Source organism: Oncorhynchus mykiss, chromosome 23 (genome assembly GCF_013265735.2).
Source record: "Oncorhynchus mykiss isolate Arlee chromosome 23, USDA_OmykA_1.1, whole genome shotgun sequence".
In the NCBI taxonomy this organism is placed as follows: Eukaryota; Metazoa; Chordata; class Actinopteri; order Salmoniformes; family Salmonidae; genus Oncorhynchus; species Oncorhynchus mykiss.
Window position 1 is genome coordinate 3,924,216 of NC_048587.1, and position 13,945 is coordinate 3,938,160.

The window sequence follows — 13,945 nt, forward strand, 5'->3', positions numbered from 1 at the left end:
CCCTGCCCCATCTAGTTGCTGTAACACACCCTGCCCCATCTAGTTACTGTAACACACCCTGCCCCATCTAGTTACTGTAACACACCCCACCCTGCCCCATGTAGTTACTGTAACACACCCTGTCCCATCTAGTTACTGTAACACACCCCACCCTGCCCCATCTAGTTACTGTAACACACCCCACCCTGCCCCCATCTAGTTACTGTAACACACCCCACCCTGCCCCATCTAGTTACTGTAACACACCCCGCCCCATCTAGTTACTGTAACACACCCTGCCCTGCCCCCATCTAGTTACTGTAACACACCCTGCCCCATCTAGTTACTGTAACACACCCTGCCCCATCTAGTTACTGTAACACACCCCACCCTGCCCCCATCTAGTTACTGTAACACACCCTGCCCCATCTAGTTACTGTAACACACCCTGCCCCATCTAGTTACTGTAACACACCCTGCCCCATCTAGTTACTGTAACACACCCTGCCCCCATCTAGTTACTGTAACACACCCTGCCCCATCTAGTTACTGTAACACACCCTGCCCCCATCTAGTTACTGTAACACACCCTGCCCCATCTAGTTACTGTAACACACCCTGCCCCCATCTAGTTACTGTAACACACCCTGCCCCATCTAGTTACTGTAACACACCCTGCCCCATCTAGTTACTGTAACACACCCCACCCTGCCCCATCTAGTTACTGTAACACACCCTGCCCCATCTAGTTACTGTAACACACCCTGCCCCCATCTAGTTACTGTAACACACCCTGCCCCCATCTAGTTACTGTAACACACCCTGCCCCCATCTAGTTACTGTAACACACCCCACCCTGCCCCATCTAGTTACTGTAACACACCCCACCCTGCCCCATCTAGTTACTGTAACACACCCCGCCCCATCTAGTTACTGTAACACACCCTGCCCCATCTAGTTACTGTAACACACCCTGCCCCCATCTAGTTACTGTAACACACCCTGCCCCCATCTAGTTACTGTAACACACCCCACCCTGCCCCATCTAGTTACTGTAACACACCCCGCCCTATCTAGTTACTGTAACACACCCCGCCCCATCTAGTTACAGTAACACACCCTGTCCCATCTAGTTACTGTAACACACCCTGCCCCATCTAGTTACAGTAACTAGGACAGGATTTGTTACAGTAACACAAAGCTAATATTAGGTGTAAACAATCTTTAATCAATGCCAATATGATAACATTTCACATGATCACTAGTACTGACTTTTCAATATGGTAGCACCACTGAATTATTCGTAAAAAAACAAAAACATAAGTTCATTTTATTTCACATCCAGAAAGAATTTAGTGTACAAATATGCAAATATAAATAAGTGATAAGAAAAAAACCTTAATGGAGACAATAATCCTTTTAAATACACAGAACAACCTAAATGGCACCCTAATCCCTACATAATGTATTACTTTTGACCATATCTCTTTATCTGACTTAAATAAAGGTTAAATAAAATTAACAAAAAAAATGTATAAACTATACAGAATGTCTTTGTTCTGAAGTTCACCATCCTCTTTACAGAATATCTTTGTTTTGATTACCTGCTGAAGTAATCATCCTTTATAGAATGTCTTTGTTTTGATTACCTGCTGAAGTAATCATCCTTTATAGAATGTCTTTGTTTTGATCATGTTGAAGTTTAGCATCCTTTATAGAATGTCTTTGTTTTGATCATGTTGAAGTTTAGCATCCTTTATAGAATGTCTTTGTTTTGATCATGTTGAAGTTCACTATTGTTAACATAATATCTTTGTTGTGATCACCTGTTGTGGTTGACCATCCTTAAATGATTGTCCGGCTTCCAGGTTTTATCCATGGAATGGATGTGCTCCTTAGCCTTCAACTTCAGTGCTGTGATGCTGGAACCATGTTCCAGGTCCTTAGCAGAGGGTACTTATTATTGAAGCTGCAGGGGCACTGGTAGAGTGGCGGGGCCACAGACTGCATCTCCTGTACCATCCCTTGGTGCACCATGCCATGTCCTGGGGGGCTGTCGAGGAAGCTGTGGCTGTGAGAGTGGGAGTGGCTGGGGTAGGCAGGCTGAAAGTGAGGGCCCTGCCCTGGGCCTGCATATCCGGGGATAGTGTGCATTGGGTTGCCGCTGGACATGGACGATGCCAGCCAGGGGTCCAGGGGTAATGGGTTGGACATGAGACCCACATTGGAGGGCATGGGCGACCGGTTGAAAGACAACATGGGGGAGTGGCGGAGCTTTGTTGAGTTGGAGTCCATCTTCTCCTGACGTCTCCACTTAGCCCGACGGTTCTGGAACCACACCTGGACACGGAAGAGAGGATACCGTAGTATTAGTCTACAGTAGTCACTCAGCAGTGCACACTACATCGATGTAGTGCACACTACATCACAATAATGGTAGTAATAATAGTATTTGTAGATGTTGATGTTTTGCTTAAAAATTTTTTTTTAAATGGCCTGGACTAAATTATTCAGAATTCAAATGAATTTGGTTAGAGGCTGTGTAATTTGGTTAGAGGCTGTGTAATTTGGTTAGAGGCTGTGTAATTTGGTTAGAGGCTGTGTAATTTGGTTAGAGGCTGTGTAAGAGGCTTTGTAATTTAGTTAGAGGCTGTGTACTTTAGTTAGAGGCTGTGTAATTCAGTTAGAGGGTGTGTAATTCAGTTAGAGGGTGTGTAATTTAGTTAGAGGGTGTGTAATTTAGTTAGAGGCTGTGTAAGAGGCTGTGTAATTCTGTGTAATTTATTTAACCTGTGGTAAGCTACTGGTGCCCACTACTACTACTACTACTACTACTACTACTAGTAGTAGTAGTAGTAGTAGTAGTAGTAGTAGTAGTAGTAGTAGTAGTAGTAGTAGTAGTAGTAGTAGTAGTAGCAGCATTGCTGGTAATAGTAGTAGTGGTGGTATTAGTAGTAGTGGTGGTAATAGTAGTGGTGGGGGTGGTAATAGTAGTAGTAGTCATAGTAGTGGTGGGGGTGGTAATAGTAGTAGTAGTAGAAGTGGTGGTAATAGTAGTAGTAGTAGAAGTGGTGGTAATAGTAATAGTAGTAGTAGCAGTAGTAGTAGTAGTAGAAGTGGTGGTAATAGTAGTAGTAGTAGAAGTGGTGGTAATAGTAGTAGTAGTAGTAGTAGTAGAAGTGGTGGTAATAGTAGTAGAAGTGGTGGTAATAGTAGTAGTAGTTGTAGTAGTAGTAGAAGTGGTGGTAATAGTAGTGGTAGAAGTGGTGGTAATAGTAGTAGTAGTAGTAGTAGTAGTAGTAGAAGTGGTGGTAATAGTAGTAGTAGTAGTAGAAGTGGTGGTAATAGTAGTAGTAGAAGTGGTGGTAATAGTGGTAGTAGTAGTAGTAGTAGAAGTGGTGGTAATAGTAGTAGTAGTAGTAGTAGTAGTGGTAATAATAGTAGTATAAGTGGTGGTAATAGTAGTAGTAGAAGTGGTGGTAATAGTAGTAGTAGTAGAAGTGGTGGTAATAGTAGTAGAAGTGGTGGTAATAGTAGTAGTAGTAGTGGTAATAGTAGTAGTAGTAGTAGAAGTGGTGGTAATAGTAGTAGTAGTAGTAGAAGTGGTGGTAATAGTAGTAGAAGTGGTGGTAATAATAGTAGTAGTAGTAGTAGTAGTAGTAGTAGTAGTAGTAGTAGTAGAAGTGGTGGTAATAGTAGTAGTAGTAGTAGTAGTAGTAGTAGAAGTGGTGGTAATAGTAGTGGTAGAAGTGGTGGTAATAGTAGTAGTAGTAGTAGTAGTAGTAGTAGTAGTAGTAGAAGTGGTGGTAATAGTAGTAGTAGAAGTGGTGGTAATAGCAGTAGTAGAAGTGGTGGTAATAGTAGTAGTAGTAGTAGTAGTAGAAGTGGTGGTAATAGTAGTGGTAGTAGAAGTGGTGGTAATAGTAGTATAAGTGGTGGTAATAGTAGTAGTAGTAGTAGTAGTAGTAGTAGTAGAAGTGGTGGTAATAGTAGTGGTAGAAGTGGTGGTAATAGTAGTAGTAGTAGTAGTAGTAGTAGTAGTAGTAGTAGAAGTGGTGGTAATAGTAGTAGTAGTAGTAGAAGTGGTGGTAATAGTAGTAGTAGAAGTGGTGGTAATAGTAGTAGTAGTAGAAGTGGTGGTAATAGTAGTAGTAGTAGTAGTAGTCGTAGTAGAAGTGGTGGTAATAGTAGTAGTAGTAGTAGTAGTAGTAGAAGTGGTGGTAATAGTAGTAGTAGTAGTAGTAGTAGAAGTGGTGGTAATAGTAGTAGTAGAAGTGGTGGTAATAGTAGTAGTAGTAGTAGTAGAAGTGGTGGTAATAGTAGTAGTAGAAGTGGTGGTAATAGTAGTAGTAGAAGTAGTAGAAGTGGTGGTAATAGTAGTGGTAGTAGAAGTGGTGGTAATAGTAGTAGAAGTGGTGGTAATAGTAGTAGTAGTAGTAGTAGTAGTAGTAGAAGTGGTGGTAATAGTAGTGGTAGAAGTGGTGGTAATAGTAGTAGTAGTAGTAGTAGTAGTAGTAGTAGTAGAAGTGTTGGTAATAGTAGTAGTAGAAGTGGTGGTAATAGTAGTAGTAGAAGTGGTGGTAATAGTAGTAGTAGTAGTAGTAGAAGTGGTGGTAATAGTAGTAGTAGTAGAAGTGGTGGTAATAGTAGTAGTAGTAGAAGTGGTGGTAATAGTAGTAGTAGTAGTAGTAGTAGAAGTGGTGGTAATAGTAGTAGTAGTAGTAGTAGTGGTAATAATAGTAGTAGTAGTGGTAATAATAGTAGTAGTAGTAGTAGTGGTAATAGTAGTAGTAGAAGTGGTGGTAATAGTAGTAGTAGTAGTAGTGGTAATAATAGTAGTAGTAGTAGTGGTAATAATAGTAGTAGAAGTGGTGGTAATAGTAGTAGTAGAAGTGGTGGTAATAGTAGTAGTAGTAGTAGTAGTAGAAGTGGTGGTAATAGTAGTAGTAGTAGTAGAAGTGGTGGTAATAGTAGTAGTAGAAGTGGTGGTAATAGTAGTAGTAGAAGTGGTGGTAATAGTAGTAGTAGAAGTGGTGGTAATAGTAGTAGTAGTAGTAGAAGTGGTGGTAATAGTAGTAGTAGTAGTAGAAGTGGTGGTAATAGTAGTAGTAGTAGTAGTGGTGGTAATAGTAGTAGTTGTAGTGGTGGTAATAGTAGTAGTAGTAGTGGTGGTAATAGTAGTAGTTGTAGTGGTGGTAATAGTAGTAGTGGTGGTGGTGGTGGTAATAGTAGTAGTGGTGGTAATAGTAGTAGAAGTGGTGGTAATAGTAGTAGTAGTAGTGGTAATAGTAGTAGTAGTAGAAGTGGTGGTAATAGTAATGGTGGTGGTAATAGTAGTAGTAGTAGTAGTAGTAGTAGTGGTGGTGGTGGTGGTAATATTAGTAGTAATAGTAGTAGTAGAAGTGGTGGTAATAGTAGTAGTTGTAGTAGTAGTAGAAGTAGTAGTAGTGGTGGTGGTAATATTAGTAGTAATAGTAGTAGTAGTGGTGGTGGTAATATTAGTAGTAATAGTAGTGGTGATGGTGGTGGTAATAGTTGTAGTAGTGGTGGTGGTAATATTAGTAGTAATAGTAGTGGTGATGGTGGTGGTAATAGTTGTAGTAGTGGTGGTGGTAATATTAGTAGTAATAGTAGTGGTGGTGGTGGTGGTAATAGTTGTAGTAGTGGTGGTGGTAGTACTAGTCGTAGTGGTGGTGGTACTTGTAGTAATGGGGGTGGTGGTGGTAATAGTAGTAGAAGTGGTGGTAATAGTAGTAGTAGTAGTGGTAATAGTAGTAGTAGTAGAAGTGGTGGTAATAGTAATGGTGGTGGTAATAGTAGTAGTAGTAGTAGTAGTAGTAGTGGTGGTGGTGGTGGTAATATTAGTAGTAATAGTAGTAGTAGAAGTGGTGGTAATAGTAGTAGTTGTAGTAGTAGTAGAAGTAGTAGTAGTGGTGGTGGTAATATTAGTAGTAATAGTAGTAGTAGTGGTGGTGGTAATATTAGTAGTAATAGTAGTGGTGATGGTGGTGGTAATAGTTGTAGTAGTGGTGGTGGTAATATTAGTAGTAATAGTAGTGGTGGTGGTGGTGGTAATAGTTGTAGTAGTGGTGGTGGTAATATTAGTAGTAATAGTAGTGGTGGTGGTGGTGGTAATAGTTGTAGTAGTGGTGGTGGTAGTACTAGTCGTAGTGGTGGTGGTACTTGTAGTAATGGGGGTGGTGGTGGTAGTAGTGGTAGAAGGGCCAGTAGTAATCCTAGTCTAGTAATAGTTAACAGCCAAGGGCTCCATACCTGGACAGTATTGTTAGTGTATAGTGACAGTAGTATTAGATAGGTAGAGACTCAAGACAGTATTATTAGTGTATAGTGATAGTAATAGTAGTATCAGATAGGTAAATACTCAATACAGTATTATTAGTGTATAGTAATAGTAGTTTCAGATAGGTAGAGACTCAATACAGTATTATTAGTGTATAGTGATAGTAGTATCAGATAGTCTCTACCTATACAGTATTATTAGTGTATAGTAGTAGTAATAGTATTAGATAGGTAGAGACTATACAGTATTATTAGTGTGTAGATAGGTAGATACTCAATACAGTATTAATAGTGTTAATAGTGTATAGTAGTAGTAGTATTAGATAGGTAGAGACTATACAGTAGTAATAGTGTATAGTAGTAGTAGTAGTAGTAGTAGTAGTAGTAGTATTAGATAGGTAGATACTCAATACAGTATTAATAGTGTATAGTAGTAGTAGTAGTAGTAGTATTAGATAGGTAGATACTCAATACAGTATTATTAGTGTATAGTAGTAGTAGTATTAGATAGGTAGAGACTATACAGTATTAATAGCGTATAGTAGTATTAGATAGGTAGAGACTATACAGTATTAATAGTGTATAGTAGTAGTAGTATTAGATAGGTAGAGACTATACAGTATTAATAGTGTATAGTAGTAGTAGTATTAGATAGGTAGAGACTATACAGTATTAATAGTGTATAGTAGTAGTGGTGTTAGATAGGTAGAGACTATACAGTATTAATAGTGTATAGTAGTAGTAGTAGTATTAGATAGGTAGAGACTATACAGTATTATTAGTGTATAGTAGTAGTAGTATTAGATAGGTAGAGACTATACAGTATTATTAGTGTATAGTAGTAGTAGTATTAGATAGGTAGAGACTATACAGTATTATTAGTGTATAGTAGTAGTAGTATTAGATAGGTAGAGACTATACAGTATTATTAGTGTATAGTAGTAGTAGTATTAGATAGGTAGAGACTATACAGTATTATTAGTGTATAGTAGTAGTAGTAGTAATAGATAGGTAGAGACTATACAGTATTATTAGTGTATAGTAGTATTAGATAGGTGGAGACTATACAGTATTAATAGTGTATAGTAGTAGTAGTAGTATTAGATAGGTAGATACTCAATACAGTATTATTAGTGTATAGTAGTAGTAGTAGTATTAGATAGGTGGAGACTATACAGTATTAATAGTGTATAGTAGTAGTAGTAGTATTAGATAGGTAGATACTCAATACAGTATTATTAGTGTATAGTAGTAGTAGTAGTATTAGATAGGTGGAGACTATACAGTATTAATAGTGTATAGTAGTAGTAGTATTAGATAGGTAGATACTCTATACAGTATTAATAGTGTATAGCAGTAGTAGTAGTAGTATTAGATAGGTGGAGGTTGTATACCTGGACACGGACCTCAAGGAGGTAGACCTTCATGGCCAGGAGCTCCCGGCTGTAGACGTCAGGGTAGTGGGACTTCTCAAAGGCCTTCTCCAACTCATGGAGCTGGAAGGTGGTGAAGGTGGTGCGGTTACGCCGATGCTTCTTCTTAGGGCGGTCCTCCTTTGGAGGCTCAGGGGACTTTTCCCCGCTGCCCACCCCCTTCTGGAGATCTCCCAGGTCCCCGTCACACTCGTCCCTGGGGAAAAGGCCCGACTCTGAAGAGGAGACAGTCGAACAGGAGAGACGTGTGTGTTTAGGTATCTGTCTTCTTGCACTCGGCTCCTTCGGCAGTGCCAGCTCTACTTACCAAAAGGCGACCTAATATGCAGCTCTCTCTACGGGTGATCTCATAGTCCCATGGGGACAGATGCCACCTGTTAAACCTGAGTGTCCTCATGTGGGAATAGACAGCTCTAATCTACACCAAGACTGTACTTGTCCTCTGCACCGCCCCACACCAGATCATCTTTTCTAAGAAAACAGGGTGAGGTTGAAGCCCCTCTACACATGGCTGACGGATGGTAGAAAACAGGGTGAGGTTGAAGCCCCACTACACATGGCTGATGGTAGAAAACAGGGTGAGGTTGAAGCCCCACTACACATGGCTGATGGTAGAAAACAGGGTGAGGTTGAAGCCCCACTACACATGGCTGATGGTAGAAAACAGGCTGAGGTTGAAGCCCCACTACACATGGCTGATGGTAGAAAACAGGGTGAGGTTGAAGCCCCACTACACATGGCTGATGGTAGAAAACAAGGTGAGGTTGAAGCCCCACTACACATGGCTGATGGATGGTAGATCTAATCTAATTGTTAATTTATTAATCCAAATCAATTGAGGCTCAAGATTATCATCAGATCGTTGACTTGGTAACAAACATGTGAGGCAGGAAAAGTGGTCTCCTTAAGTCACTATGCTGTAATGTTACAGTAATAGAAGGATATAATGTTATGTTCTAATAAACAAAATACTTGGTACACCAGTCCCTTATTCAGCCCAGCCAGGCCTACTTAGTCAGTCAGTCGATATCCAACCTGCCATTTCTTATCCAAGCCTGGTCCTAGATCTGGTTGTGTTAAAACCTGTTACGGATGATGCAAATTTTTGGTTCCTGCACAGGAACCAAATCAGCGGAAATTTCAGAGCGCCACTCGTAGTACTCGATAAAACTCAAACTTTCATTAAAACACACATGCAAGGTACTCAATTAAAGCTACACTCGTTGTGAATCTAGCCAACATGTCAGATTTGTAAAATGCTTTTCGGTGAAAGCATGAGAAGCTATTATCTGATAGCATGCACCCCCCAAAATACCTGAACGAGACCTAAACAAAAGATTTTGCGGTAGCCGGCGCTACACAAAACGCAGAAATAAAATATAAAACATTCATTACCTTTGACGAGCTTCTTTGTTGGCACTCCTATATGTCCCATAAACATCACAATTGGGTCTTTTTCCCGATTAAATCCGTCAAAGTATGCCCAAAATGTCCATTTATGAAGGCCGTCTGATCCAAGGAAAATTCACCTTTACACGACACAACGTCACTTTTTAAAATGAACAAAGTTGCCTTTCAACTGTCCCTGCCTTTCCTCCTGGATGAGGTTAGCACCGTATGCTTTCAACTGTCCCTGCCTTTCCTCCTGGATGAGGTTAGCACCGTATGCTTTCAACTGTCCCTGCCTTTCCTCCTGGATGAGGTTAACACCGTATGCTTTCAACTGTCCCTGCCTTTCCTCCTGGATGAGGTTAACACCGTATGCTTTCAACTGTCCCTGCCTTTCCTCCTGGATGAGGTTAACACCGTATGCTTTCAACTGTCCCTGCCTTTCCTCCTGGATGAGGTCAACACCGTATGCTTTCAACTGTCCCTGCCTTTCCTCCTGGATGAGGTCAACACCGTGTGCTTTCAACTGTCCCTGCCTTTCCTCCTGGATGAGGTTAGCACCGTGTGCTTTCAACTGTCCCTGCCTTTCCTCCTGGATGAGGTTAGCACCGTATGCTTTCAACTGTCCCTGCCTTTCCTCCTGGATGAGGTCAGTGCCGTATGCTTTCAACTGTCCCTGCCTTTCCTCCTGGATGAGGTCAGTGCCGTATGCTTTCAACTGTCCCTGCCTTTCCTCCTGGATGAGGTCAGTGCCGTATGCTTTCAACTGTCCCTGCCTTTCCTCCTGGATGAGGTTAACACCGTATGCTTTCAACTGTCCCTGCCTTTCCTCCTGGATGAGGTTAACACCGTATGCTTTCAACTGTCCCTGCCTTTCCTCCTGGATGAGGTCAACACCGTATGCTTTCAACTGTCCCTGCCTTTCCTCCTGGATGAGGTTAACACCGTATGCTTTCAACTGTCCCTGCCTTTCCTCCTGGATGAGGTCAACACCGTATGCTTTCAACTGTCCCTGCCTCTCCTCCTGGATGAGGTTAGCACAGTGTGCTTTCAACTGTCCCTGCCTTTCCTCCTGGATGAGGTCAGTGCCGTATGCTTTCAACTGTCCCTGCCTTTCCTCCTGGATGAGGTCAGTGCCGTATGCTTTCAACTGTCCCTGCCTTTCCTCCTGGATGAGGTCAGTGCCGTATGCTTTCAACTGTCCCTGCCTTTCCTCCTGGATGAGGTTAACACCGTATGCTTTCAACTGTCCCTGCCTTTCCTCCTGGATGAGGTCAGTGCCGTATGCTTTCAACTGTCCCTGCCTTTCCTCCTGGATGAGGTTAACACTGTATGCTTTCAACTGTCCCTGCCTTTCCTCCTGGATGAGGTCAACACCGTATGCTTTCAACTGTCCCTGCCTTTCCTCCTGGATGAGGTTAGCACCGTATGCTTTCAACTGTCCCTGCCTTTCCTCCTGGATGAGGTTAACACCGTATGCTTTCAACTGTCCCCGCCTTTCCTCCTGGATGAGGTTAACACCGTATGCTTTCAACTGTCCCTGCCTTTCCTCCTGGATGAGGTTAACACCGTATGCTTTCAACTGTCCCTGCCTTTCCTCCTGGATGAGGTTAACACCGTATGCTTTCAACTGTCCCTGCCTTTCCTCCTGGATGAGGTCAACACCGTATGCTTTCAACTGTCCCTGCCTTTCCTCCTGGATGAGGTTAACACCGTTTGCTTTCAACTGTCCCTGCCTTTCCTCCTGGATGAGGTTAGCACCGTATGCTTTCAACTGTCCCTACCTTTCCTCCTGGATGAGGTCAGCACCGTATGCTTTCAACTGTCCCTGCCTTTCCTCCTGGATGAGGTTAACACCGTATGCTTTCAACTGTCCCTGCCTTTCCTCCTGGATGAGGTTAACACCGTATGCTTTCAACTGTCCCTGCCTTTCCTCCTGGATGAGGTTAACACCGTATGCTTTCAACTGTCCCTGCCTTTCCTCCTGGATGAGGTTAACACCGTATGCTTTCAACTGTCCCTGCCTTTCCTCCTGGATGAGGTTAGCACAGTGTGCTTTCAACTGTCCCTGCCTTTCCTCCTGGATGAGGTTAACACCGTATGCTTTCAACTGTCCCTGCCTTTCCTCCTGGATGAGGTTAACACCGTATGCTTTCAACTGTCCCTGCCTTTCCTCCTGGATGAGGTTAACACCGTTTGCTTTCAACTGTCCCTGCCTTTCCTCCTGGATGAGGTCAGTGCCGTGTGCTTTCAACTGTCCCTGCCTTTCCTCCTGGATGAGGTTAGCACCGTATGCTTTCAACTGTCCCTGCCTTTCCTCCTGGATGAGGTCAGTGCCGTATGCTTTCAACTGTCCCTGCCTTTCCTCCTGGATGAGGTTAGCACAGTGTGCTTTCAACTGTCCCTGCCTTTCCTCCTGGATGAGGTTAACACCGTATGCTTTCAACTGTCCCTGCCTTTCCTCCTGGATGAGGTTAATACCGTTTGCTTTCAACTGTCCCTGCCTTTCCTCCTGGATGAGGTTAACACCGTATGCTTTCAACTGTCCCTGCCTTTCCTCCTGGATGAGGTCAGTGCCGTATGCTTTCAACTGTCCCTGCCTTTCCTCCTGGATGAGGTTAGCACCGTAGGCTTTCAACTGTCCCTGCCTTTCCTCCTGGATGAGGTAATCTAAGTAAACATTGTGACTACTCATTTTACTGTGGAGAAGTGAAAGTCTTGGATATGAACTGCTATTTCACTGATGTTGTTGCTGTACATGTTATAGATGTTTATGAGCAGTTATTAGTGCCTATGTTGTCCATTATAATGCATTATGCATGTCTCATAAGAGGGTATTCATAGGAAGTGTTACTTATATTTATTTATTTATTTTATTTAACTAGGCAAGTCAGTTAATTAAGAACAAATTCTTATTTACAATGACGGCCTAGGAACAGTGGGTTAACTGCCTTGTTCGGGGGCAGAAAGATAGATTTTTACCTTGTCAACTCGGGGATTCGATCTAGCAACCTTTCGGTTACTGGCCCAACTCTCTAACCACTAGGCTACCTGCTGGTTACTGGCCCAACACTCTAACCACTAGGCTACCTGCTGGTTACTGGCCCAACACTCTAACCACTAGGCTACCTGCTGGTTACTGGCCCAACTCTCTAACCACTAGGCTACCTGCTGGTTACTGGCCCAACACTCTAACCACTAGGCTACCTGCTGGTTACTGGCCCAACACTCTAACCACTAGGCTACCTGCTGGTTACTGGCCCAACTCTCTAACCACTAGGCCACCTGCTGGTTACTGGCCCAACGCTCTAACCACTAGGCTACCTGCTGGTTACTGGCCCAACACTCTAACCACTAGGCTACCTGCTGGTTACTGGCCCAACTCTCTAACCACTAGGCTACCTGCTGGTTACTGGCCCAACTCTCTAACCACTAGGCTACCTGCTGGTTACTGGCCCAACACTCTAACCACTAGGCTACCTGCTGGTTACTGGCCCAACACTCTAACCACTAGGCTACCTGCTGGTTACTGGCCCAACACTCTAACCACTATGCTACCTGCTGGTTACTGGTCCAACACTCTAACCACTAGGCTACCTGCTGGTTACTGGCCCAACACTCTAACCACTAGGCTACCTGCTGGTTACTGGCCCAACTCTCTAACCACTAGGCTACCTGCTGGTTACTGGCCCAACTCTCTAACCACTAGGCTACCTGCCGCCCTTTACCTTGTCTTCATGTAATAAACAACATCACCTAGTCAATCAATGAATTAACCTATAAATCAAAAACAACCAAGGTACTGACCGTGAAAGGCAGAGTGCTGGGTGCTGTCCTCCAGGCTGGCCAGGTATCTGTAGGCGTCTGACTGGCCCTGCTTCCCCTGGTGGTCCTCCAGGCCCTCAGTGTCCACTTCATGGGTCCGTTCGGACCCTACGGGAGTGAGCAGGAGATACTGGTCCTTACTGAAGCCCAGGATCAGGTCTGCGCTGCGGAGCCGGCCTCCTCCGCTAGACCCTCCTCCCGTCACCATGTCATTGTCTGGTGACAGGCAGCCATCGTCCATCATTCCCAAGGTATCCATTGACAAATGTGTCCAAGAAAAGCAGTAAGTTGTCAAAGAGCACTTTGATAGGGGATGCAGATCTGTCTGTCCTTGGACTTCCTGTCAGTCTGCAAAACAGGGAAAGTTAGACACGTTGATCTCATGAACACGGGGTTTTGCAGAACGGTTCTGTTGTGAAAGTGCACCACTTGCACAAGCCTCTTGTTAATATTGTGTCGTAGCCCTTTCCTGCAGTCGAATGACCAGAAATGCCATCTAGTGGCCTCAAGGGTGGAATGTTATTCATATTTTTTCATAATTAGTCAACATATTATTATTTTTTACGCACCGAAAATCCAGCGTTTTTATGTCAAACGGTTTTGTTATATGTCAGTCTTCTGTGATGTATTTAAAATGTAATATTGGGATGCAAACTCAACATGTAATACATTTAAACTCTATATATATATCTGACACGGTGCAGGTGTCTTCCTTTTTTAAACCCATAACCATGTGAGGTTTTATACTTGTTGTCACATCCTGACCATAGTTTGCTTTGTATGTTTCTATGTTTTGTTTGGTCGGGGTGTGATCTGAGCGGGCATTCTATGTTACATGTCTAGTTTGTCTATTTCTATGTTTGGCCTGATATGGTTCTCAATCAGAGGCAGGTGTTAGTCATTGTCTCTGATTGGGAACCATATTTAAGTAGCCTGTTTGGTGTTGGGTTTTGTGGGTGATTGTTCCTGTCTCTGTGTTTGCACCAGATAGGGCTGTTTTTAGGTTCTCACGTTTATTG

General features: G+C 43.0%; 1 protein-coding gene across 1 annotated transcript; it reads right to left on the bottom strand.

Moving 5' to 3' along the window:
* Positions 1 to 1,105: 1,105 nt before the first annotated feature.
* Positions 1,106 to 13,712, bottom strand: LOC110532916 (retinal homeobox protein Rx1-like). The gene is made up of 3 exons (XM_036960823.1): positions 12,909 to 13,712; positions 7,674 to 7,927; positions 1,106 to 2,319 (listed from the first exon to the last, which is right to left on the bottom strand). The coding sequence occupies exons 1-3, from the start codon at positions 13,183 to 13,185 to the stop codon at positions 1,888 to 1,890; spliced, it is 963 nt and encodes a 320-aa protein (XP_036816718.1). The 5' UTR covers positions 13,186 to 13,712; the 3' UTR covers positions 1,106 to 1,887.
* Between the last annotated feature and the right edge of the window lie 233 nt (positions 13,713 to 13,945).

Coding starts and splice junctions, on each gene's coding strand:
- LOC110532916 (XM_036960823.1), bottom strand. CDS start 13,185: ATGGATACCTTGGGAATGATGGACGATGGCTGCCTGTCACCAGACAAT. Junction 7,928..12,908: donor CCAGCACTCTGCCTTTCACG/GTCAGTACCTTG, acceptor TCTCCTCTTCAG/AGTCGGGCCTTTTCCCCAGG. Junction 2,320..7,673: donor TCCTTGAGGTCCGTGTCCAG/GTATACAACCTC, acceptor TTCCGTGTCCAG/GTGTGGTTCCAGAACCGTCG.